This window comes from Sapajus apella, unplaced genomic scaffold (assembly GCF_009761245.1).
Source record: "Sapajus apella isolate SASKATOON/1434 unplaced genomic scaffold, GSC_monkey_1.0 scaffold119, whole genome shotgun sequence".
In the NCBI taxonomy this organism is placed as follows: domain Eukaryota; kingdom Metazoa; phylum Chordata; class Mammalia; order Primates; family Cebidae; genus Sapajus; species Sapajus apella.
Window position 1 is genome coordinate 1,685,486 of NW_022437059.1, and position 27,688 is coordinate 1,713,173.

The window sequence follows — 27,688 nt, forward strand, 5'->3', positions numbered from 1 at the left end:
GGAATGGAAGTGGAATTAAGGGGTAGGGTAGATGAATGGCATTGCAGTAGTCAAAATGATGGCGGACTTGTCTAGATAGAGGTGGTAGAGATAAAGATTTGAGAAATATTTAGGAAGTCAAATCAGCAGGACTTAATGATTAACTGGCTGTGAGCAGTGAGGAAGAGAAATGCTGAGGAAGACTCCTCTGTTTCTGCTTTGTGTATCTGATGAGGGGAGATGTGTGTCACAGAAGTAGGAACCTTTGAAAGAGGAGGGGAATGTCAGCAGTTCAGTTTTAGAGATATTCAGATTGACAAGCTTTTGAGATATTTGAGTGAAGATATGTCACATGCAGATGCTCAAGTGGAAGGTCCCCTTTAGAGATAGAAGTTTTGAAATAATTATAGATGCCATGCCCAGGATCATCCAGACAAAGGATTTAGATAAGAGAAGAGGGCATAAGTCAAAGTTCTGGGACATGCCAGTGCTTAAAGGTTTTCTTATTTATTTATTTATTTTTTAAGACAGGGTTTCACCATGTTGGCCAGGCTGGTCTTGAACTCCTGACCTCAGGTGATCCGCCCGCCTTGGCCTCTCAAAGTGCTGAGATTACAGGTGTGAGCCACCACACCCGGCCAAGGTTTTCTATAAAAGGAGAAGCCAATGAAGAAGACTGAGAAGAAGTGGCCAGGGAGAGAAGAGAAACAGAAGAAGATGGATTCCCTGAAGGGAGGGCCTCAAGAAGGAAGAAAGGTAAACAATATGGAATATATCTGAGATGTCAAAGAAGGTGAGGATTGAAAAATGGCCATTGGATTTAAAGCCTCAGAGGTCATCGATGACCTTGGTGAGAAACATTTTAGTGGAGAGGTTGGAAAAACCTAGTAGATTAGAGCCTAGTGGATAATGGGGACATGGGAACAACCTGGGTAGCTATTTTTAGAAGTTTAGCCATGAAGCGGTAGTGTATGGAGGTATAAGTGGGATCGAGAGAGGGTTTTCCTTGGATATGGGAGAGATATAGGATGTGAAATGCCAGTGGGAAGGTTCCTACAGAGAGGGAGATGTTGGGGGCCACTGAGGAGAAAGAGATAATCGGTTGTATAGCTTCTGAGAATGCACAAAATGATGAAATCTGGAGTCCAGATGGAGATGTTCACCTGTAGGGAGGAGAGTCCTCTGTAACTTAGGAAAGGAGAGATGAGTTACTGGGTGGATACAGAGCTAGACACTCAATTTGTTGGTGGCAGTGGAAGGAGTTATTGTCTGATGGAGTAGGAAAGGAGTAGAGGTATTAATGACCTGGGCATTCTGTTCAGGTCTGAGAACAATAGTGATAAGAGAGGTTGATGCAAATAGAAGGATAGAGGTTTTTTCAGATAATAAGGGCTTAAAATTGTCATTTTGGAGATGAAGTAGTATATGTATGTGGGAGTGGCTGACTGGTGTGGAGAGGACAGACCATGGTGTTAAGGGAGTCATACATGTGGCCATGAGAGTCATGAAATGATGACAGATTGTGGGGTAGGGAGAAAGACAAAGTGCAGTGCCAAAGCCTTCGCTGAGAGTGGGCATGACTAGGAGTCAGCCCATGACAAGGATGCATGGAAGATCATGATGTTGTTGAATGGAACAGGAAAAGGTAAGGAGGAAGGAGAAGGATGTCTTCTAACAAGGGTCTTGGGTGGGAACCCAAACCACTCTGGGACAGGGGCAGGAGAGGCTAGAGAAAAATGTGTGAGCCAATAAGAGAGTTGTGTTGGTCTTTTTATTGATTGGCAGACAGAGAAAACCACAACTAAATCTCTTCTAAGGTGAAGCACATGGAACTTTATAACTTTCTTTCTTACTATCACTGTTGGCAAGAATATAGTTTGTATTTTGAAAGCCTTTACTCCTATGTTAGGGGAATTTTGGTCACGGTGGCTGGACTGCTGCTAGCAGGAAAAGTACAGCAAGAGAAGGGAAGGTGCAAGCTCTTGAATGTGTAGGATACAAAACTCAGAGATGGAGGCTGTGTAGGTGCCAGGCCTAACAGGACATCACACAGCAAATGGCTCTGGAAACCATAGCTCCAATCTTGGCTATTGGGAAATTTGGGGGAGATGATCTGTTTTTTTTATGCTGCTGGTTGTGTCAACTTACCTATAACACTGAGTGATACTGTGTCACTGTGCTGGGTTATCAAGCCATTGTTGGCCTCACAGGAGTAGTTTCCAGAATGTTCTGCAGTCAGAGAGAGATTGAAAGAGGCTTCTCCTCCAGAGGGGGCTGAGTTGCTCCCCAGGGCGACATCATCATGATAAAAATGGTACAGGATCGGGGGAGAGCCTCTGAGGGCCTCACAGTGAAGCTCCAGCAGGTCCCCCACCACAGCCTGGGCCCTGGGAACCCTGAGGGTGAGGATGGGGCGAGACACTGGAACTGAGGGAGAAAATGAGTTAGGGACACATATATTTTTAAAATTAAAAACAGCTGTCCATCCTAGCCAGAACAATCAGACAAGAGAAAGAAATAAAGGGCATCCAAATTGGTAAAGAGGAAGAAGTCAAACTGATGCTGTTCACTGATGATATGATTGTATACCTAGAAAACCCTAAAGACTCATCCAAAAAGCTCCTAGATCTGATAAATGAATTCTATAAAGTTTCAGGATACAAAATCAATGTACACAAATCAGTAGAACTGCTATCCACCAACAGTGATCAAGCGAGAATCAAATAAAAAAATTCAAACTTTTAAATGACACAAAAAAATAAAGTACTTGGAAATACACTTAAGTAGGTGAAATATGTCTGTAAGAAAAACTACAGGACACTGTTGAAATAAATCATAGATTTCACAATAAAATGGAAACATCCCATTCTCATGGATGGGTAGAAACAATGTTGTGAAAATGGCCATCTACCAAAAGCAATCTATAAATTCAATTCAATTCCCATCAAAATACCATCACTGTTCTTCACAGAAGTAGGAAAGCCAATCCTAATATTCATATGGAACAAAAAAGAGCCCACATAGCCAAAGCAAGACTAAGGAAAAAGAGCAAATCTGGAGGCATCAAAATACCCAACTTCAAACTATACTACAAGGCTATAGTTACCAGAACAGCATGGTACTCACATAAAAACAGAAAGGAAGACCAGTGGAAGGAGAGAACCCAGAAATAAAGCCAAATACTTATAGCCAACTGATTTTGACAAAGCAAACAAAAACATAAAGTGAGGAAAGACACCCTGTGCAGCAAATGGTGCTAGGATCATTGGCAAGCTACATGTAGAAGAATGAAAGTGGACCCTTGTCTCTCAAATTATACAAAAATCAACTCAAGATAGATCAAAGACATAAATCTAAGACCCAAAACCATAAAAACTCTAGAATATACTGTAAAAAAAAAAAAAAAAAAAAAAAAAGCTATTTTAGATGTTGGCTTAGGCAAAGAGTTCATGATCAACAAACCAAAGCAAATGCAACAAAAACAATAATAAATAGATGAGTCTGAATTCAGCTAATAAGCTTCTGCACAGCAGAAAGAAAAAAAAAGAAAATCAGCAGATAAACAGACAACCCACAGAGTGGGAGGAAATATTCACAAACTGCATCTGACAAGAGACCAGTATCCAGAACCAACAAGGAACTCAAACAAATCATCAAGAAATAAACAAATAATCACATCAAAAAGTAGGCAAAGGGCATGAATAGACAATTTTCAAAAGAAGATTTGCAAATTGCCAACAAACACATTAACACGTTCAACATCACTATCAAGGAAATGCAAATCAAAACCACAATGTGATACCACCTCATGCCAGTTGCAGTAATGGTGTATATGAGTTTCTGTTTCTTCTTTCCCTGATCATTTATGGTCATATCAGTGCACAGGTTTATTTTTATCATTTATTTATTTTGTCAGTCTTAGTATCTATGGTTGCTCCACTTGAAGAATTCACTTGTTCTATCCTATGTGACCCTACAGGCTACTAGTTGGTTTTCCATGGAATTTTAGTGAAGTATAAACCATTAACGAAGAGTTACTGTTGGAAAAGTATTCAGAAACGATTTACAAAATGGATATTTTGAAATCTGTCATTAATTTTTAAAAACTGTCAATTCTTTTTGAATTGTGAAATACTTCACAATTTACTCTGAAATAATAATAATCATGAGAAAATTATTGTTCCTTTACTTACTCTTCTTCCTCTGACCAACTGATTTTTCTTTGTTACAATTTTTTTTACATCTTCAGTGTTTATACTAGTTACTTTCTATTCTGTGACCATAATTCTCACAATTGATTAGCCTTTGTTTCTATATCTAAATCAGTGGTTTCCAATCTTGTTCACACAATATTCTCACCTGAGGATGTGTCAAAAAATATTGATTCTGTGGCCCCATCTGTGAGATTCTGAATGAATTAGTCTGGAGAGGGGCTTAGTAATGTGTCCTTTACGAAGTTCTTGGGTGACTCTACAGCCAGGGTTGAGAACCAATCATCTACATAGATTCAGAACTGGCTTTTCATAATCCTGTTTCCTCATTATGAGTCCTGTATGTTCATTTGCATCTTGTTGGGCTGGATTTTGTCACTAGGTGATTTTTTCAAGAAGGCTTAGTGCATTCTCAGTTTCCTGAATCCCTGTATTTTTGACAATGCCTTTTTGATTTGATATTAAATTCTCAGTTATTATTCCTCCCCCCGAAGGTCCAAGTCTGGATATCATTGCTCTCTCTTTGGCATTGAGTGCTCTGCAAAGTCTAAGACTAACTTAATATTTTTCTTTCTGAGATGACTGCATTTTTCCCTATAATCATACACACATACATATATATATTTTACATATATATATGTATATATATATATAGTTGCACTTTAGGTTCTGGGGTACATGTGAATAACATGCAAGATTGTTGCATAGGTACATACATAGCAATGTGGTTTGTTGCCTCCATCTCCATCACCTATATCTGGCATTTCTCCCATGTTATCCTTCCCCAACTTCCTACCCCCCACTGTCCCTCCCCTAGTCCCCCGCAACAGACCTCAGTGTGTGATGCTGCCCTCCCTGTGTCCATGTGTTCTCATTATTCAACACCCACCTATGAGTGAGAACATGCGGTGTTTGTTTTTCTGTTCTTGTGTCAGTTTGCTGAGAATGATGGTTTCCAGGTTCATCTATGTCCATACAAAGGATACAAACTCATCATTTTTTATGGCTGTATAGTATTCCATGGTGTATATGTGCCACATTTTCCCTGTCCATTCTATCATTGATGGGCATTTGGGTTAGTTCCAAGTCTTTGCTATTGTAAACAGTGCTGCAATGAACATACGTGTGCATGTGTCTTTATAATAGAATTATTTATAATCCTTTGTATATATACCCAGTAATAGGATTGCTGGGTCAAATGGAATTTCTATTTCTAGGTCCTTAAGGAAGTACCACACTGTCTTCCAAATGGTTGAACTAATTTACATTCCCACCGACAGTGTAAAAGTGTTCCTGTTTCTCCACATCCTCTCCAGCATCTGTTGTCTCCAGATTTTTTAATGATCGCCATTCTAACTGGCATGAGATGGTATCTCAATGTAGTTTTGATTTCCATTTCTCTAATGATCAGTGATGATGAGCATTTTTTCATGTTTGTTGGCCTCATGTATGTCTTCTTTTGAAAAGTATCTGTTCATATCCTTCACCCACTTTTGAATGGGTTTGTTTGTTTTTTTCTTGTAAATCTGTTTTAGTTTTTGTAGGTTCTGGATGTAAGACAGGTAGATTGCAAAAATTTTTTCCCATTCTGTTGGTTGCTAGCTTTTGAGTTTTTTTGATCTTGCTCCAGTAGCTTTTTCAATTTTGACGACAAGGTGTTGATTTTAGATCTTTCCTTGATTCTCATGTGGGCATTTATTGCTATAAATTTTCCTCTAGACACTGCTTTAAATGTGTCCCAGAGATTCTGGTACATTGTGTCTTTGTTCTTGTCAGTTTTGAAGAACATCTTTATTTCTGCCTTCATTTTAATGTTTATCCAGTCAACATTCAAGAGCCAGTTGTTCAGTTTCCATGAGTTGTGTGATTCTGAGTTAGTTTCGAATCTTGAGTTCTAATTTGATTGCACTGTGGTCTGAGAGACTGTTTGTTTTGATTTCCATTCTTTTGCATTTGCTGAGGAGTGATTTACTTCCAATTTTGTGGTCAATTTTAGAGTAGGTGTGATGTGGTGCTGAGAAGAATGTATATTCTGTGGATTTGGGGTGGAGAGTTCTGTAAATGTCTATTAGGTTTGCTTGGTCCAGATCTGAGTTGAAGTCCTGGATATCCTTGTTAATTTTCTGTCTCATTGATCTGTCTAATATTGACAGTGGAGTGTTAAAGTCTCCCACTATTATTGTGTGGGAGTCTAAGTTTCTTTGTAGGTCATTAAGAACTTGCTTTATGTATCTGGATGCTCCTGTTTTGGGTCATATATATTTAGGATTGTTAGCTCTTTTTATTGCATTGATCCTTTTACCGTTATGTAATGCCCTTCTTTGTCTCTTTTGATCTTTGTTGGTTTAAAGTTTATTTTATCAGAGACTAGGATTGCAACTCCTCCTTTTTTTTTTTTTTCCTCCATTTGCTTGGTAAATCTTCCTCCATCCCTTTATTTTGAGCCTATGTGTATCCTTGCATGTGAGATGGGTTTCCTGGATACAGCACACCGGTGGGTTTTGGCTTTTTATCCAATTTGCCAGTCTGTGTCGTTTGATTGTGGCATTTAGTTCATTCACATTGAAGGTTAATATTGTTATGTGTGAATTTGATCCTGCTATTTTGATGCTAGTTGGTTGTTTTGCCCATGAGTTGATGCAGTCTTCATTGTGTTGACGCTCTTTACCATTTGGTATGTTTTTGGAGTGGCTGGTACTGGCTGTTCCTTTCTATGTTTAGTGCATCTTTCAGGAGCTCTTGTAAAGCAGGCCTGGTGGTAATGAAATCTTTGAGTAATTTCTTGTTCATAAAGGATTTTATTTCTCCTTTGCTTATGAAGCTTAGTTTGGCTGGATGTGAAATTCTGGGTTGAAAGTTCTTTTCTTTAAGGATGTTGAATATTGGCCACCACTCTATTCTGGCTTGTAGGGTTTCTGCAGAGAGATCTGCTGTGAATCTGATGGGCTTCCCTTTGTGGGTACACTGACCTTTTTCTCTGGCTGCCCTTAGCATTTTTCACTTCATTTCAACCCTGGTGAATCTGACGATTATATGCCTTGGGGTTGCTCTTCTCAAGGAATATCTTTGTGGTGTTCTCTGTATTTCCTGGACTTGAATATAGGCCTGCCTTGCTAGGTTGGGGAAGTTTTCCTGGATAATATCCTGAAGAGTGTTTGCCATCTTGGATTCATTCTCTTGTCACATTCAGGTATGCCTATCAAACATAGATTAGGTCTTTTCACATAATCCCATATTTCTTGGAGGCTTTGTTCATTTCTTTTCACTCTTTTTTCTCTAGTCTTGCCTTCTTGTTTTATTTCATTGAGTTGATCTTTAATCTCTGATATCCTTTCTTCTGTTTGGTCGATTCAGCTATTGAAACTTGTGTATGCTTTGCGAAGTTCTTGTGTTGTGTTTTTCAGCTCCATCAAGTCATTTATATCCCTCTCTAAGCTGTTTATTCTCATTAGCATTTCATCAAACCTTTTTTCAAGGTTCTTAGTTTCTTTGGATTGTGTTAAAACATGTTCTTTTAGCTCAAAGAAGTTTCTTACTACCCACCTTCTGAAGCCTGTTTCTGTCAGTTCATCAGATTCATTCTCCATCCAGCCTTGTTCCCCTGCTGGTGAGGAGTTGTGATTCCTTGGAGGCGGAGAGGCGTTCTGGTTTTGGGTGTTTTCATCCTTTTTGCGCTGCTTTCTTCCCATCTTTGTGGATTTATCTACCTGTGGTCTTTGTAGTTGGTGACTTTTGGATGGCGTCTCTGAGTGGACATCGTTTTTGTTGATGACGAAGTTATTTCTTTCTGTTTTTTTAGTTTTCCTTCTAACAGTCTGGCCTGTCTGCTATAGGACTGTTGGAGGTCCATTCCAGACCCTGCTTGCCTGGGGATCACCTGCAGCGGCTGCAGAACAGTAAGGGTTACTGCCAGTTTCTTCTGTCTTTGTCCCAGAAGGATACCCGCCAGATGTCAGCCTGAGTTCTCCTTTATGTAGTGTCTCTTTGGGCATATAGGGGTTGGAGAGCTGCTTGAGGAGACAGTCTGTTCTTATAGGAGCTCAAATGCTGAGCTGTGAGCTCCATTGTTCCATTCGGAGCTGCTGGGCAGGTATGTTTATGTCTGCTGCAGCGGAACTCATAGCTGCCTTTTCTTACCAGGTGCTCTGTCTCAGGAGGGTGGGGCTTTATTTGTAAGTTCCTGACATGCTGCTGCCTTTTTTCAGAGATGCCTGCCCAGCGAGGAGGTAGCCTAGTCACAGTCTGCCAGCAGAGGTGTTGCTGAGCTGCTGTGGGCTCTGCTTAGCTGCTGTGTGAACTTTCTTGCAGTTTTGTTTATAGAGGTATAGTTAGAACTGCCTCGGTAATGGCGGTCTGCCTCTGTAATGGCAGACTGTCTCTGTAATGGCAGACTGTCTCGGTAATGGAGAATTGCCTTGCTAATGGTGGACCACCTCGGTAATGGCGGACTGCCTCGGTATTGGTGAACTGCTTCAGTAATGGCAAACTGCCTTGGTAGTGGCAGACTGCCTTAGTAATGGCAGATGCTCTTCCCCCCACAGAGCTGGACCATCCTGGGTCCAGCTGTGCTTGCTGTGAAACTCTCAGTCCAGAGCGTTTCAGATTGCTGGTCTTTGTCAGGGTGGGACTGGCCAAGCTAAATCGCCTGGCTCCCTGTTTCAGCCCCCTTTTTTTCAGTTGAATGGGCGACTCTGTTTCCCAGGCATTCCTGGTGCCAGTTGAAACAGTGCCCAGATTTGTGTGAGTTTTTGTGCAGAGACCTGCTGCACCAGCTGAAACAGTGTGCTGGAGACTCGTGGTGCTTTTCCGCCCAGGAATCTCCTGGTCTGTGGGCAGTAAAAATTCATTTGGAAACGCGGTGATCACTCACCCTCTGCATTTTCACTGGGAACTGCCATCCAGAGCTGTTCCTATTCAGCCATCTTGGATCTGCATACATATGTTTTTAACCTCAAAGGTCAATACTTCATCAACATATATCTTCTGATCTACATATTCAAGTGTTCTTTACTTCCCAACAATGTCTACTACATGTTTGAGTTTCATTTTACTCTTCAGTTCAGTTTTTCCAGAGTCTCCATTTTAATTATCCATATAACTGGATAATTGGGGGGCTCCACTGTCTGATTTCCATATTATAATTCTTGCCTTTATTTCTCTGCCTTTCTACTTTGCATTCTGTATTATTTTCTCACACTGATTTTTCATTCAATTAACTTTTTTCAAAGGCTTCCATTCTATTATTACTGCTTCAAATTGGTATCTCATTTCTAAAGTAGCTTGTTTTTTGTTTCCTCTTGGGCTTTGCTAATTTTTTAAAAATCCCTTCTTATCATCTCGTCATATCATCTGTTTACTAAATTACAAATGTTGACTGAGGATCTGCTGTGTGCCAAACACTGAGTAGGTGCAGGGAGGTTGTGGAGACCCAGATGGATGCTGTTCTGTCCCCATGAAGCTCACATTCCATTGGCATTAAGGGAGACAGTCAAGAAACCGAAAATAAAGAGGCTTAAGATGCTGCCAAATATGAGAAGAAAGTAAAACATGGATAAAAACATGGTAATGGGATAGAGAATGCATGAACTCAGGAAGCTTCCTAGATAGATTGCACTCTGACTTTGGAGTAATCTTAGAACATTTACATTTTAAAAATAGTCTCTTTACTCAAAAACTTATGCTAGGGGCATGTCTGACACCTCAGGCTCAAGATTCTTCTATCATACCATTTTGCTTCTCTGTAAAGAAAATAAACTTTTACTTTCTACTAAATATTCAATTAAAAACGGAAGCAACTTAGCTTCTAAAAAGACACCAAATCATGCACATATAATTTGCACGTGTTTCTTGAATGTATGTCACACTTCAACAAAAGTTTTTAAATAATGCAACAAAATGATACTGATTTTAGTGAGTTAGAAAACAAGGGATCATAAAAACTCCGGAAGTCTGAGGAGCTGGTTCCTAGGGAGCCATTTCCTCCTTTATTCACAAGCAGCCTTCTCCAAATCTACCATAAGAGTTCTAACTGTTTGGAAATCCTTTGGAGAATTTAAGGCCTCGACCAATATTTATCTACAAGACTGTGCTTGTAGCTGAGTTAATTTGTAAATGTCAGTAGAGAAATAGGACACGCTCTGTACATCAAGATAAATTGGTGTACTGATGGAACACGTGATGAATGAGAAGAAAATACAATCCATAAGTTCATTTGATAAAACTTGGGGAATCTACTGAGCTATTTGGGGGATCTGGCTGAGCCAGGACTGAATGAGGACTGAGAACCCCAGCTACTTAGTTGATGAAGAAGCCAAGAAGGGGAGAAAACTAGACAGTGCAAGCAGATTTCTAAAGGAATGGGTGAGAGAGAACTCAGCCAGGGGTGGTTGATTGGCAGGAACCCAGCACTTACCGGTGACAAAGAGGCTCACTGCCTCACTTCGCTGGGGACCGAAGCCATTATCAGCTGTGCAGTAGTAGTTCCCTGAATGCCCTGCCGTCAGAGAGAAGCTGAAGGACACTCCTCCCACAGAGGGTGTTGAGCTGCTCCCTAGGGGCACATCCTCATGGTAAAACTTGTATAGGATCCGGGGAGAACCTTTCTGAACTTCACAGTGAAGTGTCACAGTGGCTCCTTCAAAAGTCAGGGCCTCAGCAGAGCTGAGGGTGAGGACAGGATGAGACACAGGAACTGAGGAAGAGAAAAAATGAGCCAAGAGTTGCTTCTGCCTCTTACTGTAGATTTCAGTGCTTGGCCATGCAGATGCCCAGTCTCCAGTCCAAGGTCTCCAGGCTTCACCTACTGTCAGGGCAGCCAAGCAACTTCCTAGGCTCCTCTCACCTGCTCCCCTATCCCCCATGCTGGTCTCTCCCTGCCTGTTCATTTTCCACCAGACCTCGAGTCTCTTCTTCTCTCATGGCTCCCCTTGTTGTGTGATCTGTCTTCCTTTTGCAGAGGAGATGGTAATTTCAAGGAAGAAATTCCTTGTCTTGCCACCACCAGACTCACGTGCACCAGCTCCTCACTCCTTCCTGCAACCATGGAAGAGCCATGCCTGGCCTGCCCAAAGGGGATTTTCTTATGTCTCTTGACCCTGTGCACACCTGCCTCTGTCCTAGATAAAACATTCTTACCTCTACTGGCTTCTTGCAAACACCATTTGCATGTGCTTAACCCTCTCCATGATAGAAAATAACCAGACAATAGAAAAACAACCCTATTTGCATTTGAAGTTCCTCACAGTCTGTTTCTCCACTTTTCTGTGGTCATTCTTCTGGAAGAAGTGACCTACATTTATCATCTCTACTTCCTTATCTCATATCTCATGTGCACATTTTGTCCGTTACAACTTGGTTTTTAGCCCTAATAATCTACTAAAGCTGATTTTTCATGATTACAAATGTAGTTATGAGAGTAATGCTGAAAATAAAATAGATATTTATTTTATAATGACACTATAGTGGTTTTAGTTCTGGTGTGTGTATATTTGTCACATATAATACGTAAATCATTATCTGGATACAGACACTGATTTAATCATCACAACAATTCATTGAGGTAGATGCTATTGTTGTCCCTGTTTCGCAGATGAAGGTGCTGAGGTCCTAAGTGGTTGAGTCACACAGCTAGTAAGTGAAGAGGCAGCACTCAAACCCAGCTATTCTGGTCCTAGTCTGTGTATTTCTGCCAAAGAATACTTTGTGGCTAAATTCACTGGATGTGATTCAGTTTTTATCTGTCATCATCTCTTAGCTTTGCCTTATCCAAACCAGCTCACCCTCTTTTGCTCAGAACACATTCGGCCCTTGGTGACAGTGGGACACACTCTCATAGTGCCTCTTTTCTTGGCCAGAGTCCTTCCTTCTCATATCCTATCTCCTCTACTGGGACTGGCCTGGGGGTTCTGTCCAACTGGACACTCTCTTGTTGGACCCTCTCCTTTACTCCTGGCTGCTTCCCAAACTGGCTGCTGTATGACCCATTTCTCACGGTGCTGCTGGAGTGGTTTTCCCCAACATTGAAACCATTTATGGAGCCCAGATTCTCCTGCAGATATGGCCCAAGCCCTTACTCTGCTTCTAAGTATGTTCTAACCATGTCTTCTTGCCCAACCTCATCCTGCGTTTCTCCACTGTTCAGTGTATGCTGCAGTCATCAAGAACCGACCCTCACTCCAGTTCCTGCCTTGTGTCCTCCCTCCCTCACCACAATTCTCTTCTCCTGCAGGTCTCAATTCACATATGAGTTCTTCCAAAAATTTTTTTCTCACTTCCCAACTCAGATTGGCGTGCCTTTCCATCTGCTCCTGCAGCCACCAGGGACTTCTATCCTCAGGTTGATGTTTTCTCTATTACTTGTCTGCATTTGCTATTAGCCACTAAGAACCACGTGGGCAAGGCCGGGTTGGTCTAGCCTTAGATGCATTCTTAGATGTCAGTACAGTCTGGCCCATGGAATATACGCAATCAGTATTTATTAGGTAAAGAAATGAGCCGTTGAATAGGACTTTATACATCTCTGAGTATGTTTGATCATGATGTCACTGTCTCCACTTTCCTTAGGCCTTTGGATATCAGGGCCACTGTTCTCTTTCTAAGCCATTTGATATCTCCCTTCAGGTTCCCGGGTCCTCTCTTTTATAATCTCACACATCCATGTTGGAGGGGTGGAGGGGAGCAACTAGATTCTTGTTTATCTTCCAACCTGGTATTATTCTTTTATCAGAGAGAAAACTGAGGCTGCTTCTTTGCCCAGCTAAGACTGGACACTCTGTCACCAGCATAGGCCCAAATGACACTGTCTCCTTAAAACTTTAACCTGGCATTTAGCCACATATGGATGGTCCAAAACAGGTCCAAGCTCAACAGAAACTTATTTGACGTCCTATTTGACAGCCACCTGAATAGTCATGAGGGCATTAAGCCAAGCAAGCAGACGTGAAGCTGTCTCTTGGCCTGCCCCCAGCACACTGCTGTCTGTGCCTTTCTTAATACTTCCCAATCAACCCCAAGGAAAGGCTTGAGCAAGAGGGACATGCTGGAGTTACTGTGATCCAGCTAGTTGTCAATGTATCTTATATGACTTTGCATGTGGTTATTCATTAATGTCTGACATTAACTGGACAGGGGACATTTCTGTCCTCCTGGGAACTGAATATGAGTCTATATCTACTAAGAACAATTTAGTGAATGAAAATCAGGCATCTGGTGGATGTACAGGACAAGTGGAGAGCACAAGAAAAGCACTTGGCTGCTCTGAATTTGATGAGCAGGGAAGAGAAAGCTGCTGCATCATTAGGAAGGGGTGAGAAGGCATCCAGACTGCAATGGGACAAGGATCGAAGGGGCAGACATCTGGTTCAGTGAGCCAGAGAGTGAAGGAGGACATTAGGTTGTCCTAAGGAAGAAACCCAGGAAACTGGAAGGTACATGCAGACTTCTGAAGGGCTGGGTGAGAGAGGACTCTTGGCCAGGGGTGGATGATTGGCAGGAACCCAGGGCTTACCAGTGATGAAGAGTTTCACAGCCTCACTGCGCTGGGGGCCACGGCCATTGTCAGCTGTGCAGTAGTAATTCCCTGAATGCTCTGCAGTCAGAGAGAATTTGATGGCCACTCCTCTTGTATAGTGGGCTGACCTACTCCCCAGGATGACATCCTCGTGATAAAACTGGTACAGGATGGGGAGCGAACCTCTCTGGGCTTCACAATGAAGTGTTGCCTTGGCTCCCTCAAAATTCAGGTTGTCAGCAGAGCCGAAGGTGAGGACAGGACGAGACACAGGGACTGAGAGAGAGAAAAAATTAGTCAAGATTTGATTCTGCCTCTTGCTATAGATTTGGTAAAAGGTAAATAAATCTTGGGAGCCCCAAATCACTAAGCCAGGGAGAAAAGTCAAGCTGGAACTGTGTCAGGCAAACCTGCCTTTCATTTTATTCCTTAATAGGATCACCACAAAGACTTTTTTAAAAAGCTACATACTTCCCTCACACTTTGTCCACTAAAAAATTTCTTTGTGGATCCCAAGATCTTCACTCTAAATGGTTCTGTCTTAACTGGTCCTGTTTTACCCTAACAATGTAAATTGAGAGCTGATTTTCACAGGTGCAGGACAAAAGACAGAACTCTAAGTCACCCCTGCTTACAGGAGACAAATATATACTGATTGTTTCTTTGATTTTAAAATGCAGACTCACTGGGCTAGAGGAAGACGTAAGTGACTATTCCTCTACCCTCTTCCTAAATATAAATTGTGTATTCTGCTAAAGGCTTAGCAAAGACTCAAAAGAATGAACACTTTGTCTCCTATTTACCCATACCTTTAAAAATTTCTTCATCTTTGTCCAATATCTGTCATTTCCCCTTTAAATATTAAGGCCCTCAAAATCATCTTTGGAGAAGGCAGGGGGCTGAATCCGCGGCACATGTCCTTAACCGTGGCAAAATATACTTTACAAGTTGATTGAGACCTGTCTCAGATAGTTTTTGGTTCACACATTCAATGTTTGGCCAATGCAGATGTTCAGTCTCCAGGCCCCACCCACCCACAGGGTGACGGAGCCACTTCCCAGGCTTCTCTCACCAGCTCTTCTGTCCTGCATGCTGCTCTTTCCCTGTCTGTTCCTTGTCCATCAGACCTCTATCTTTTCTCCTCTTCCACTTCCCCTTGTTGTATGACCTGCCTCTCTTTTGCAGAGGAGATGTTGCTTTCAAGGAAGAATTCCCTTGTCTTGCCACCAGCCGACCCACACCCTTACCTGCACCAGCTTCTCACTCCTTCCTGTGTCCTGAGACCATGGAGCAAACCTCCTTGGCCTGCCTGGGGGCGGGGATATTCTTCTGTCTCTTGACCCTGTGCACACCTGCCTCTGTCCTAGATAAAACATTCTTACCTCTACTGGCTTCTTGCAAACACCATTTGCATGTGCTTAACCCTCTCCATGGTAGAAAATAACCAGACAATAGAAAAACAACCCTATTTGCATTTGAAGCTCCTCAGTCTGTTTCTCCACTTTTCTGTGGTCATTCTTCTGGAAGAAGTGAGCTACATTTATCATCTCTACTTCCTTATCTCATACCTCATGTGCACAGTTTGTCCATTGCAACTTGGTTTGTATCCCCAACAATCTACTAAAGCTGATTTTCATGTTTCTGAATTTAATTATGATGATAATGTTAAAAATCATAAAATAGACATGTTATAATGACACTATAATGTCTGTAACTAAGTTCTGGTGTGTGTATATTTGTTGGATGTAATTCATAAATATTTATACATATAGAGACACTAATTTAATCATCACAACAATTCATTGAGGTAGATGCTATTGTTGTCCCTGTTTCGCAGATGAAGGTGCTGAGGTCCTAAGTGGTTGAGTCACACAGCTAGTAAGTGAAGAGGCAGCACTCATACCCGGGTATTCCGGTCCTAGTCTGTGTTCTTCTGCCAAAGAATACTTTGTGGCTAAATTCACTGGATGTGACTCAGTTTTTACCTGTCATCATCTGTTAGCTTTGCCTTATCCAAACCAGCTCACTCTCTTCTGCTCAGAACACATTCTGCCCTTGGTGACAGTGGTACACACTCTTATAGTGCCTCTTTTCTCGGCCAGAGTCCTTCCTTCTCATATCCTATCTCCTCTACTGGGACTGGCCTGGGGGTTCTGTCCAACTGGACACTCTCTTGTTGGACCCTGTCCTTTACTCCTGGCTGCTTCCCAAACTGGCTGCTGTATGACCCATTTCTCACGGTGCTGCTGGAGTGGTTTTCCCCAACATTGAAACCATTTATGGAGCCCAGATTCTCCTGCAGATATGGCCCAAGCCCTTACTCTGCTTCTAAGTATGTTCTAACCATGTCTTCTTGCCCAACCTCATCCCACGTTTCTCCACTGTTCAGTGTATGCTGCAGTCATCAAGAACCGACCCCCACTCCAGTTCCTGACTTGTATCCTCCCACCCTCACCACAATTCTCTTCTCCTGCAGGTCTCAACTCATACATGAGCTCCTCTAAGAAATTTTTTCTCACTTTCCAGTTCAGATTTGTGTGCCTTTTCATCTGTTCCTGTAGCCACCAGGTATTTTTATCCTCAGGTTGATGTTTTCTCTATTACTTGTCTGCATTTGCTTTTAGCCCCTAAGAACCATGTGGGCAGGGCCAGGTTTGTCTAGTCTTAGATGCATCCTTGGATGTCAGTACAGTCTGGTCTGTGGAATATATGCAATCAGTATATATTAGGTGAAGAAAAAAAAACGAGCCATTGAATAGGACTTTGTGCATCTCTGAGTGTGTTTGATCATGATGTCACTGTCTCCACTTAGGCCTCTGAATGGTAGGGGCACTGTTCTCTTTCTACGTTATTTGATGTCTTCCCCCGGCTTCCCTGGTCCTCTCTTTTATAATCTCACACATTCATAGGGGGGAATGGATTCTTGCTTGTCTTCCAAGTTTGTGTTAATGTTTTACAGGAAAGGAAACTGAGTCTGCTTCCAGGCCCAGCCAAGACTGGACCCTCTGTCTCCAGTATAGGCCCAAATCATGCTGTCTCCTTAAACATTGGACCTGGCATTTAGCCACCCATGAATGATTCAAAACTTAGATCCAAAGCTCAGTGGAAATCTTTTTGATGTCGTAACTATTTGACGGCCGCATGAATAGCCATGAGGGCGTTAAGCCAAGCAAGCAGAAGTGAAGCTGTCTCCTGGCCTGCCCCCAGCCCAGTGCTGCCTGTGCTATTCTTACCTACTCCCAAATCAACTCTAAAAAAGGCTTGAGCAAGAGGGACATGCTGGGGTAACGGTGATCCAGCTACTTGTCTTTGTGTCTTACATGTCTTTGCCTCTGGTTTATTGATTAATGTCTGATATTAACAGAACAGGAGATACTTCTGTGCTCCTGGAAATTGAGTCTGTGTCTATTGAGAATAATATAATGAGTGAAAATCAGGCATCTGGGGAGCCACAAGACAAGTAGAGAACACGAGAAAAGGACTTCTCTTCTGAGAAATTGGGGACCAAGGGAGAGAAAGCCGCTGCACCATCAGGTAGGGGTGTGAAGGCACCCAGACTGCAATGCAACAAGGCTCAGGAGGCAGACAGCTAGTTCAGTGAGCCAGAGAGTGGAGGTGGACATTAGGTTGTCCCAAGGAAGAAGCAGAGGGAACTGGAAGGTACATGCCGTCTTCTGAAGGGCTTAGTAAGAGAGGACTCTTGGCCAGGGGTGGATGATTGGCAGGAACCCAGGACTTACCAGTGACGGAGAGTCTCACAGCCTTACTGCGCTGGGGGCCATGGCCACTGTTAGCTGTGCAGTAGTAGTTCCCTGAATGCTCTTCAGTCAGCGAGAAGCTAATAGATGCTCCCTCTGCAAAGTGGGCTGACTTGTACTTCAGTAGGACATGCTCATGATAAAACCGGTACAAAGTGTCTGGAGAATATCCCTGGGTTTTACAGTGAAGTGTCACCTTGGTTCCCTCAAAATTCGGGACGTCTTTAGGGCTGAGAGTGAGGACAGGAAGAGACATGCGCACTGAGAAAGAGAAAAAATTAGTCAAGAATTGCTTTTGCCTCTTACTGTAGATTTCAAGGCAATTTCAATGCAAATGCCCAGTCTCCAGTCTCTACCCTTACCTTGCTGTCATCAGAATCACACACCCTTACCTGCACCTGCTCCTTGCTCCTTCCCTCTGCCCTATGACTATGGAAGGTTGTCCCTGGAGTGCCCAGTTATTCCGAGTCCTCTTTCCCATTCCTGTTCATTTCTCCCTTGACTTGCATTGGCCTCAGGGATTGATTCGCCATTGACAGTTTTTCCTTAAAGATTAGCATAGTCCTCTAGAGCTTTTTCTTCAGCTCCTACTCTCTCCCTTGGCCCAGACTGACCTTCTTTATTTACAGGTGAGAAAACTGAGTCAGAAAGAGACTAGGAGACCTGGCTGTGTAGGTTTTCAGGGCTGGCCAGGACCAGAGTTAGTCTCCTGACTCCTGGTCCGGTGATGATCATATTGTCTCCTTAGAAGTGAGCCTGGAGTTTGCCATGAGTGGAGGGGTGACACAGGGCTCCACAGCAACTGTTTTGCCCTCATCACCGTAATTACTACAGTAGCTTTGAGGTAAGGATGCTGCTGTATACTAGTAAGGAAGGTGATGTAATCTGAGGTGCATATTTATAAAACTTAACTAGGGAATGGTAAGCCTCCAAAGTTACGTATTTGGAGTAACTGTGATGTTGCTATCTGTCTTTGTATCCTGCAGAAATTTTCACATTGGTTATTGCCAGTAATTAATGTTAATTGGGACAACATTAAGATACCTCTGTACCCCACAGTCAGAGAGCTCTGCCACAGCCCACAGCTTATCCCTGTGGGCCTAGAAGAAAAAAAATGATGTCAGAGAAGACAGCCCTGTGAGAGAAAAGAAAGAGTAGTATTCAATGGCATTGAAAGAAATAACAAAGACGTTTCTTTCCTTGGATTTTCCTGGGTCTAAGCTCTTCTAAGATGTCCACAAGAGTAGGGGTCTCTTTGCTTGCACAACTCCCATTATTGCAGGTAAGGGTTCTTTCTACAGAGGCTGGTGACCCAAGCTGATGTGCAGCTCTGTCCCACTTTTCCAGCCCTATCATCAGCAAGCCTCAGATCCCACCAACACTTACTCTGCACCTGTATCCAGGATCTCAGGCTGTCAGATATGATGCTGTGAGTCACTGTTGCTGCCTTACACCAGTAGAACCCTGAATCTTTACTCCACATGGCAGCAATCTGAAAGTTTGGGGAACTGCCCCAGCCTGATCCCAGGGTCTGGCCATTTCTGAAGAAGCAGAACCGGAGCTGGGCATCTGGCCTCTCTAGAGAGAGCTGGGTCTCACAGGTCAGGGTCACTTGGCTCCCGCTGATGGGCTGGAAGGAGCTTGCTCTCAACACTGGGCGTGAAAACAGCTCTAGAGAGAAGAATCACAATAGTCCCAGAGCAGTGAGGCTGGAATTGCTTTGGAGAGAAACACATTTCAAGCAGCAGCACATCCAGAAGTAGGGAAAGAAAGGGATGCTATCAATTTCTAGCTTCCTTTTGCCCAAAACACTGCTGTACTTCCTCTGGTCCTTATAGGACTGTGCCCTGTGGCATACCCTTTTCCTCCTCTTCTACCTCTATGAACCCAGGGAGTCTCCTTTTGACCAACTCACTTCACAAAATAATGAAGGCTTTACCTTGGACTTGGATTTCAACTGCGTTGGAAGAAACAGAGCAACAACTTCCCTTATGTCCAGTACAGTGATATGCACCATTGTCCTTGAGACTTGCACGAGGAATATGGAAGTCAGAGCTTTTATTAAGAAATGCTAGGACATTATCATCCTTGTAAATAGTATTCGGTGTTACTTCTGCCTTTGCCCGGCACCTCAGAACCACAGAGTCTCCTTCAAACACAGAAAACGGAGCTTGCAGGATCAGCGAAGCTATGGGAAACACAACCGCAGTTACTTGGTTCATCTCATTGTTTCCCTTTTTATTGTTTTTCCAAGTAGATTTTATTTTAAAAGATGGGTTGGGAAAAAGAATTCTTAAAGTAATTATCATTTCTTTTTTTTTTTTTCTGATTTAAAAATGAACGCATACACCTTGAGAAAAGTTGAAAAGCAGAAATGTAAGTAAAATCACCTACCACCTCACCACCTGTATTTTGGCATGTTTTTCCAGTTTTCTCTTCCACTTTCAAGTATTGAGAGTCCTTGTGTATTTTTTTATGAAATAAAAATTGTACTGGTGGATTTGATGACTTTCCTTTCACTTACTATGCTATGAACACTTTCCTACTTCACTGGCGGTAACATAAATTTTTAAAATGAGTATTCTTTTTTTTAAACCATTTTAGGGTCTGCCATTTTCAGGGATGTACGCCTATGATTGTTTCAGTAGGCAAATTCTTAAGAGAGGGCGTGTTAAGTCAAAGAGCTTAAGCATTTTATTTATTCCTTGCTAGTACACTGCTTCTACTACGTTCAAGGATGCTATGACTTCAATTTCAAAACTGGTGACTTTAGGGCAAAAGAGGAAATGTCTCTTACTTCATCTTTCTTTCTCTGTATAGTTATCTACCTATGCATTATCTACCCAGAAGAGTGAACAACCCTTCTGCCACGTATTATTCCAAGTAAATAATATGACTTAAAACTATACATAGAGGCCGGGTGCAGTGGCTCATACTTTTAATTCCAGCAGTTTAAGAGGCCCAGGTGAGCAGATAGCTTGAGCCCAGGAGTTCAAGATTAGCCTGGGCAACATGGGGTAACCACGTCTCTACTAGAAACACACATATTAGCCAGGCATTATGGTGGGCTCCTGTAGTCACACCTACTAGGGAGACTGAGGTGGGAGAATCGCTTGAACCAGGGAGACGGAGGTTGCAGTGAGCCAAGATAGTGACACTGCACTCCAGCCTGGGTGACAGAGCGAGACTCCATCTCAAAAAACAAAACAAAAAAACTATACATAGATTCAGGAACCATTCAAATGAATTACTCCTTAGACTTTCTGTTACCTGAGAAGCTTGTAAAAAATACAAATTGCTGGGCCCCACTCCTATAGATTTTGATTCAATAAATATAGGGTAGGCCCTGAGTATCTGTATGATGGAAAAGCTGCCCAAATCAAACTTTAAGAGCCACAGGTTTAGAGACATTAATCCACTCAAGTAAAAATTGTCCACTCATAAACGGTCTGAAGTAAACAGTCATAACAGCTAGAGAGAAACATGGGCTGAATTGATTTCTAAAGTCGGTGCGTCTTTCACTCTCTCTCACCTGAAGAGAAGACCAAGCGCACAGGGCTACTGAGCGAGGAGCCCCCGGCCTGGCATCTGTACTCTCCAGATTCTCGAACCTCGAGGGTATTTGCTGGAATTTCTCTTGGTATTTCTTTCCCAAGGTACCATTTTGTTTTCTGTGGTGAGTAGAAGCGAAATCCCTTGCAAGTCAGAGTCACTCTCTCTCCTTTGAAGACTGTGGTCCATGGAGGCTGGAGGGAAATAATGGACTTGTGTGTCCTTGCTGAGGAGGAAAGAGAAAAGGAGTCTAAGGTAGAGGCACCCGCAGGCCCAGCCTCAGGGCCTCCTGCTGCATAGCCTGGCCCTCACCTCACCCAAGGGAGAAATTGCCCAGGGGATGACAATGAGCAAAATGATTTCAGGAGGGTGACACCGGCAGGATTCACCATCAAACATCACAGTTAGGTAGCCTTACATGGAAGGGGGTCCCAGAGAAAACCACCACTGCACTGCCATTTCATCATGTTCATACACTCACAAGAACCTCCAAAGGTGATTTTTAAAATCACAATGTTGCACTTACCCTGAGAGACTATATCATATTATCTTAAGATTTGTCACTGAAAAAACCTTGGCAGCTCAACTTAACATCTTCATTTTGTAGATGATGATTCAAATGCCCAGAAAAATCCCATCATAGTTAATTGTGGCAGAGCAAGGAAGGGACAAGTCACTCACTGGCATCCAGGGGTGAGCAGGACAAGGTGACAGCTGCGGCACTGATTTGGACAAGGAGAGGGGTTGTAGAGGGTTCTTGCTATTCATAGATTCTCAATTATTCACTCTGAGCCAAAGGAATGGCAGTAAGAGCCAGAACTAATTGAATGTGGGATGCTGATGACTTGTCTTCTCCCCTATCTCCCCTTTCTTGCCTTTCTTTTTTTTCAAGGACCCAATTGTCAGATTTTCTGTTCCCCACACATTTCCTGGAGGATTTTACTCCAAAGCTGTAGAGAATGCAGCATTCCTGCTGACATCAGCACAGTGGGATGTTTTCAGAGGGATTTTTCTGGCTTGCTGATTGGAGAGGATCCTATCTTGAGTCCAGCACAATTGCCATGGAGTTGAAGATGTCCTTCCTGGCTAAGTGGGGTCTGTTGGCAATAACAGTAAATGCAGAGCCTAGCAAAGGCCAGGAGCTGCTTGTGCATTCACCACTTCACCCAGGGAGAGTCAGAGGGTGACCAGGGCACTATCCTAGCCCTTGGGCAATGCCAAAAAACCAAGCATCACTTTGAAATCCCTGCCGATCTCAGCAAGAAAACAGGAGATATTAGAGATCTCAGGCAACCATCACAAATGTTTTCTATTCACTAGAAAGAGACACTCTTATCCAGAGACACTGAAGTGCTAAAGACAGGAGAACTCACCAAGCTGTCCGTTGACAGGAGCTGCAAAAAATAAGAGCCAGAGATGAGCACAGAGCCAAGATTCTTTTGCTTTAAGACAATTCTCTTTTTTCCCATGCATATATTACTTCTCCCATTAAAAATGCATTTTAAAAAAATCTAATAATTTTTCATCAAATTTATATATATAAATACTAAGGCATGGTGCTTGGACTTTTAAAATAAACTTTAAAAATGGTATCTGCTGTCGAGAAGTTGACTGGTGGAAAAACAGAAACACAATGTAAAGTAATATAATTATATCACAGGGTGTAAGTGCAATAACAAATACACGGCGGTATCTTGAGGGCATAAGGGCCACGTAGTCTAGTGTGTAGAATATGTGTGTATGTGTATAGATTGTATGTTTGTGTGTATGTGTGTTGAAGAGGGCGGATGGATCTTGGAAGGTATCTGAAGTTGATGATACTTCAGAAAACTGGGAGTGAGAACATAAGAGTCGGCAGGTGGATGTTAGCTTTTGTGTGTGGCGAGAGGTGATGGGAAGGGTAATCAAGGCAGAAAGGGCACAGAGGTGGAGACACGACATTGGTTCTCAGGAGTTGGGAGTGTTGGTGGAAAAAAGAGCAGAGAGGCATACAGAGCCCCAGTAAGTGGCTCTAATTTTATTTTCAAAGCCATAAGGAGTCATGGAAAGGTTTCAAGGAGGAGATTGACAAGGTTAGAAGTGGAACTTGGATGGAACACTCCGTCACAGGACAGACTTCAGTGGGATACAGTACGAAGGAGGGAGATTGATTAGAAGGCAGGGCAAGGAAATGGTCACGCATTACTTTGAGAGGCCCAGATGAGCAGATCACTTGAGCCCAGGAGCTCAAGATTAGCCTGGGCAACGTGAGGTAATCCCATGTCTACTAAAAATACAAAAATGGCCAGGCATTATGGCAGGCTCCTGTAGTCCCACCTATTAGGGAGACTAGTAACAGAGTCCAAGCTATACTCTCTTCATGAAATCATTGACTCCAATGGCTTGTTATCATCATGCCTACTTTTTTTTTTTTTTTTTTTTTTTTTTTTTGAGATGAAGTCTCACTCTGTCGCCCGGGCTGGAGTGCAGTGGCATGTTCTTGGCTCACTGCAACCTCTGCCTCCCAGGTTCGGGCAATTCTCCTGCCTCAGCCTCCTGAGTAGCTGGGATTACAGGTGTGTGCCACCACTCTCAGCTAAGTTTTGTATTTTTATTAGAGACAAGGTTTCACCATGTTGGTCAGGCTGGTCTTGAACTCCTGACCTCGTGATCCACCCACCTCAGCCTCCCAAAGTGCTGGGATGACAGGCATGAGCCACTGCGCCCAGCCCATGCCTAATTTTTAAACAATCAACTGAGGCTCAGGTCGTTTAGACCTGATGCTCTGACCAAGAGATGGTAATGTTTAATTTTTTTTCAGAGTATTTATCCAAAATGATTTTCATTATCTGTTTATTTTCCCATCTCTGGAATGCAAGCTCTATGAGATCTAGGACTTTTCTTGTGTTCACCATATATCCTCTAGGACCTGTAACAGTGCCTGGTATATAAAAGATATTCCTTTAATATTCCCTAAATATATTTTTGTTGTATAATGAATTAATTAAAGAACTAGGTTAGTAATATAGAGATAGAAGGATAGAGATTTGAGAGTTGGGTAATGAAGAGAGAGAGGACAGAAAACTGGCAGGTTTATAAATTGAGTAGATATTCTGCGTAAGATTCACGTTTTATTTATTCAACAGAGATTTTTGGAATGCCAGTCATACTCCAGGGCAAGGCAATAGAAATCCAGCAGTGAGTGAGAGGCACATCATCCCTGTCCACATGAGGCTATTGGAGACTTATCCGAACTTAAACATTTTACTGAGAACAACAAATTATTCACCATTCACCTGAATATTTTGATTTCCTTAGTCTTTGTATTGTTTTAAATGAAGCTAATATTTTTGTGAGCGCTTTCTATATGGTATGCATTTACATGGGTTATTTTATATAACCTTGTCGATAACCCTATGAGGTAAGCACTAGGATTAACCCCATTTTATAGGCCAGGAATCTGGTAGCTAGCAGGTGGCAGAATGAAGTTTTGAACCTAGATCCTGTTTGACCCCAGAGCCCATGTTGTAAACTCTGCCCTCTCGTTGAAAGGACCTAGCTAATGCTCATATTATGTGGGTGCCACACTGCGATGTGTTCCTACCTCAGGAATTATAGTCTATGTACCTTACAACTTTGGGGTCCTCTTTTCCTATATCATGCCTGCTCCATTTCTGCTCCTCTAGCTCCTAACTCACCTCTAAGTTTCATTAAGTCTTTACTAGCTATTTTGCATATAGTTTATTGTCAGCCTACAGCATTCATTGGTAACTTTTCCTGGACAATTATTTAACTGGGATCTTGTTGCATAGCTGTTTTAAAGCACACTGGCCTTGTGGGGAGCCCTTCTATGTCATGACCTTCCTGAGCATAAACATGGTGCCTCCTGTGGACTCTTATTGTTCAGCACCTGGTACAATACTGTGCATAGCTATTACTAAACACATTTGCTGAACAAATAAATAAACATATTTAATTCTAGTATTTAAACTTTAGTAAAAACCAATCAGTTGGCACCTATGAATCAATAGAAACTTATCCATGCCCACAGGCACAAAAAGAAAGTCATATGCTTTAGATTTGTCCTTGCTTTGCCCACCTACCCCTCTCCAACCTCCCCCACTCCATTTCTTAATCAGCCAATCGCTGCAGTGGTTTGCAATTGTGTCCAAAAGAAACAGGTGTCTTTCTTGTTAGAAACCTTGCCCTCTCATGCTTGGGACCAGGATCTGGCCTTGTCATACATCTCCTCTGCAGAGAGGAGAGTAGGCTCTTCTATAAATAAGGCAATATGAATAAACAAACATGAAATATTTTCCAGCCTTTATGAAGTATTTTTTGAAGAAAAAAAATTAATGAAATTTTAAGTGTCATGGTTACTCTGTAAGATTGAAGGTTTCTTCCAGCTGTGACCATTTTCTTCAGGCTCAATAGAAAGCCCTGAGCTACAGAGTAAAGTTCAAAAATCTAGTCCTTTCATGTAGGAAAGATTCTCTCAGCAGGGGCTGAGCCCCAAGAAAGAACCAGATCTGTGGTGGAGAGAAGCTGTCTCGACACCACCCAGGGTCCTTGTTAAGCCCGTTTACTCACCCAGGAGGAGTAATATCACCCGCAGCAGCATGAAGAGCTGGACCACCAAGGGCTGAGACCAAAAGAGAAGTTTCGTCAGGAATAACCGGCTTGGACTTGATCTTACAGTCAGGACACTGCACATCAGCTCCAGGGAGCACATCTGAGAAGCTACACTTTCAAAAAGAGCCGAAAGCATTAGTGAATTAGAAAAAAGGAAGTGGGAGTACTCATATTCAACTACTAATCAAAGTTTCCTGCCCGATGATCAAAGAAGGAAAAAAGAAGTTAAGGTTTTAAAAAATCACATACCCTGACCCCACATTTCTGCTAGTGGGAAATTACCCTGAAGGAAGTATCTGAAGAGAGTTCTATAAGAACGTTTATTGTAGCATTCATTATTGCCTAAACACTGGGCACAAAACTTAAAAACCATGCTACGGGAACTGTTTAAGAATATTCTGATTCATCTGTGCAATGACAAGCAATCATTAAAAAATAAGGTAAATCACAATATGCTAAGAAGGCAAGACCACCCCGTTTGATGTGAAGAGGAAAAAAGTAAGATATAGATTGGTTTTGTAATATTATCCTAGTGGGTAGATATAAAAAATAGGATACATGTGTACATCAACTCTTTTAAGTATACTTTCTTCTTTTCCTGGAAAGCACACACAAAAATATTGATTATGCTTGAAGAGCAATAGGTGGGAAAAAGACATTTAATTTTATGTATTTCTGTACTGTTTGATTTTTTTAAAAATTACCATGTGAATGTATAGCTCTTACAATTTTCTGAAAGTCAAGTTTCCATCCTGGTATACTGGTCAACAGAGGTTCCTAAGACATTAGCTGCCATGAGGAGTGCCAGTTTCTTTCTTTCAAAAAATTTCCCCACCCTTTCTCTCTGGGCCCATACCTTGGTCTTCCTAAGGGGGCATTTAATTTTATATCTACAAATTTTACATCATCTTAGGTGTGTTATGTCACATCTGACCCACTGCATCCTGAGGTGAGAAAACCATACAGGGGTTACAGGGGTGAATAGAGATGAATCCATCTAAGTCTAGGAGGAGAACTTCAAAGGGAACACAGAGTCTTTACCTACTTTTGGTGCTAAAACAAATAGTGCTGCTATGAACATTCTTGTATACATTTCTTGGGGCATTTGCGCATACAATCTATTGGGTATATACCTGGGAGTGGAATTCCTGGTCATAAGGAATGGATATTTTCAGTTTAGCAAGTACAACCAAATTATTTTCCAAAGTGGTTGTGTCAATTCACACCATACCCACCAACCGATGTATGAGTTATCATTGTTCTAAAATTCTGGCTGACACTGATGTTGTCATCTAGTAAAATCCGGCCATTCTGCTAGAATTATCTCAATGTGGTTTTAAGTTTTTGTATCTGGTGAATTTGAGACTGAGCATTTTTTCATAGTTTAATTGGTGATGTAGATATCCTTTTTATGTGCAATCTCTGTTCAAAACTTTCCTCATTTTTCTCTTAACTTTAGTCTTTCTTTTCCTGTTTTGTAGTTATTTTAAACTGTGAATATAAACCCTTCGTTGGATATATGTATTGCAGATGTCTTCCCTCAATCTGTAGCTTGCTTCCTTCCTCATCGATAGTGCTTTTTGATGAACAATTGTTTTAATTTTGACACAGTTCAGTTTATCAATCTTTTCTTTTATGGTTAGAGATTTTTGCATCCCTTTTAAGAAATTTTGTCCACTCCAAGGTCATAAAGATGTTCTCCCAGGTTATCTTCTAGAAACTTTTTTTTTTTTTTTTACCATTTAGTTTATATTTATAATAGCATTGCAATTGATTTTTGTGTATAGTATGAATGTTTCTATTCACTTTTAATGGAAATATATATAATTTCCCCAGCTCTATTGATTGAAAGTTGATTTTTTCCCACAGTACAGTGCCATTTCACCTTTGTTATAAAACAAAAAGCCATGTAAGTCAATTCTTGGAAACTCCTTTCTTGCTCATTACTCTATTTTGTCTATCCTCATGCCAATATGACACTGTTCTGATTATTGTTGTTTTATAATAACTCTTATTAACTGGTAGTTTAAGTCATAAAATGCTGTTCTTCAAAATTGTTATGGCTATTT

At 41.9% G+C, this 27,688-nt stretch overlaps 1 protein-coding gene across 3 annotated transcripts in view; it reads right to left on the bottom strand.

The window, feature by feature from the left end:
* FCRL5 (Fc receptor like 5) overlaps positions 1 to 25,772 on the bottom strand; it is a 37,226-nt gene extending 11,454 nt beyond the window's left edge. For 2 of the 3 annotated variants that reach the window (XM_032260720.1, XM_032260719.1), the window contains exons 1-9: positions 25,578 to 25,772; positions 22,382 to 22,402; positions 20,989 to 21,234; positions 19,396 to 19,644; positions 18,843 to 19,127; positions 17,439 to 17,717; positions 13,696 to 13,974; positions 10,603 to 10,881; positions 2,128 to 2,406 (exon numbers count right to left, since the gene is read on the bottom strand). In XM_032260720.1, coding sequence (XP_032116611.1) covers positions 2,128 to 2,406; positions 10,603 to 10,881; positions 13,696 to 13,974; positions 17,439 to 17,717; positions 18,843 to 19,127; positions 19,396 to 19,644; positions 20,989 to 21,234; positions 22,382 to 22,402; positions 25,578 to 25,755 — 2,095 coding nt within the window. In that variant the 5' untranslated portion in view covers positions 25,756 to 25,772. The remainder of the gene's footprint in view (positions 1 to 2,127; positions 2,407 to 10,602; positions 10,882 to 13,695; positions 13,975 to 17,438; positions 17,718 to 18,842; positions 19,128 to 19,395; positions 19,645 to 20,988; positions 21,235 to 22,381; positions 22,403 to 25,577) is intronic. The other variant, XM_032260721.1, reaches the window with a different exon arrangement.
* Between the last annotated feature and the right edge of the window lie 1,916 nt (positions 25,773 to 27,688).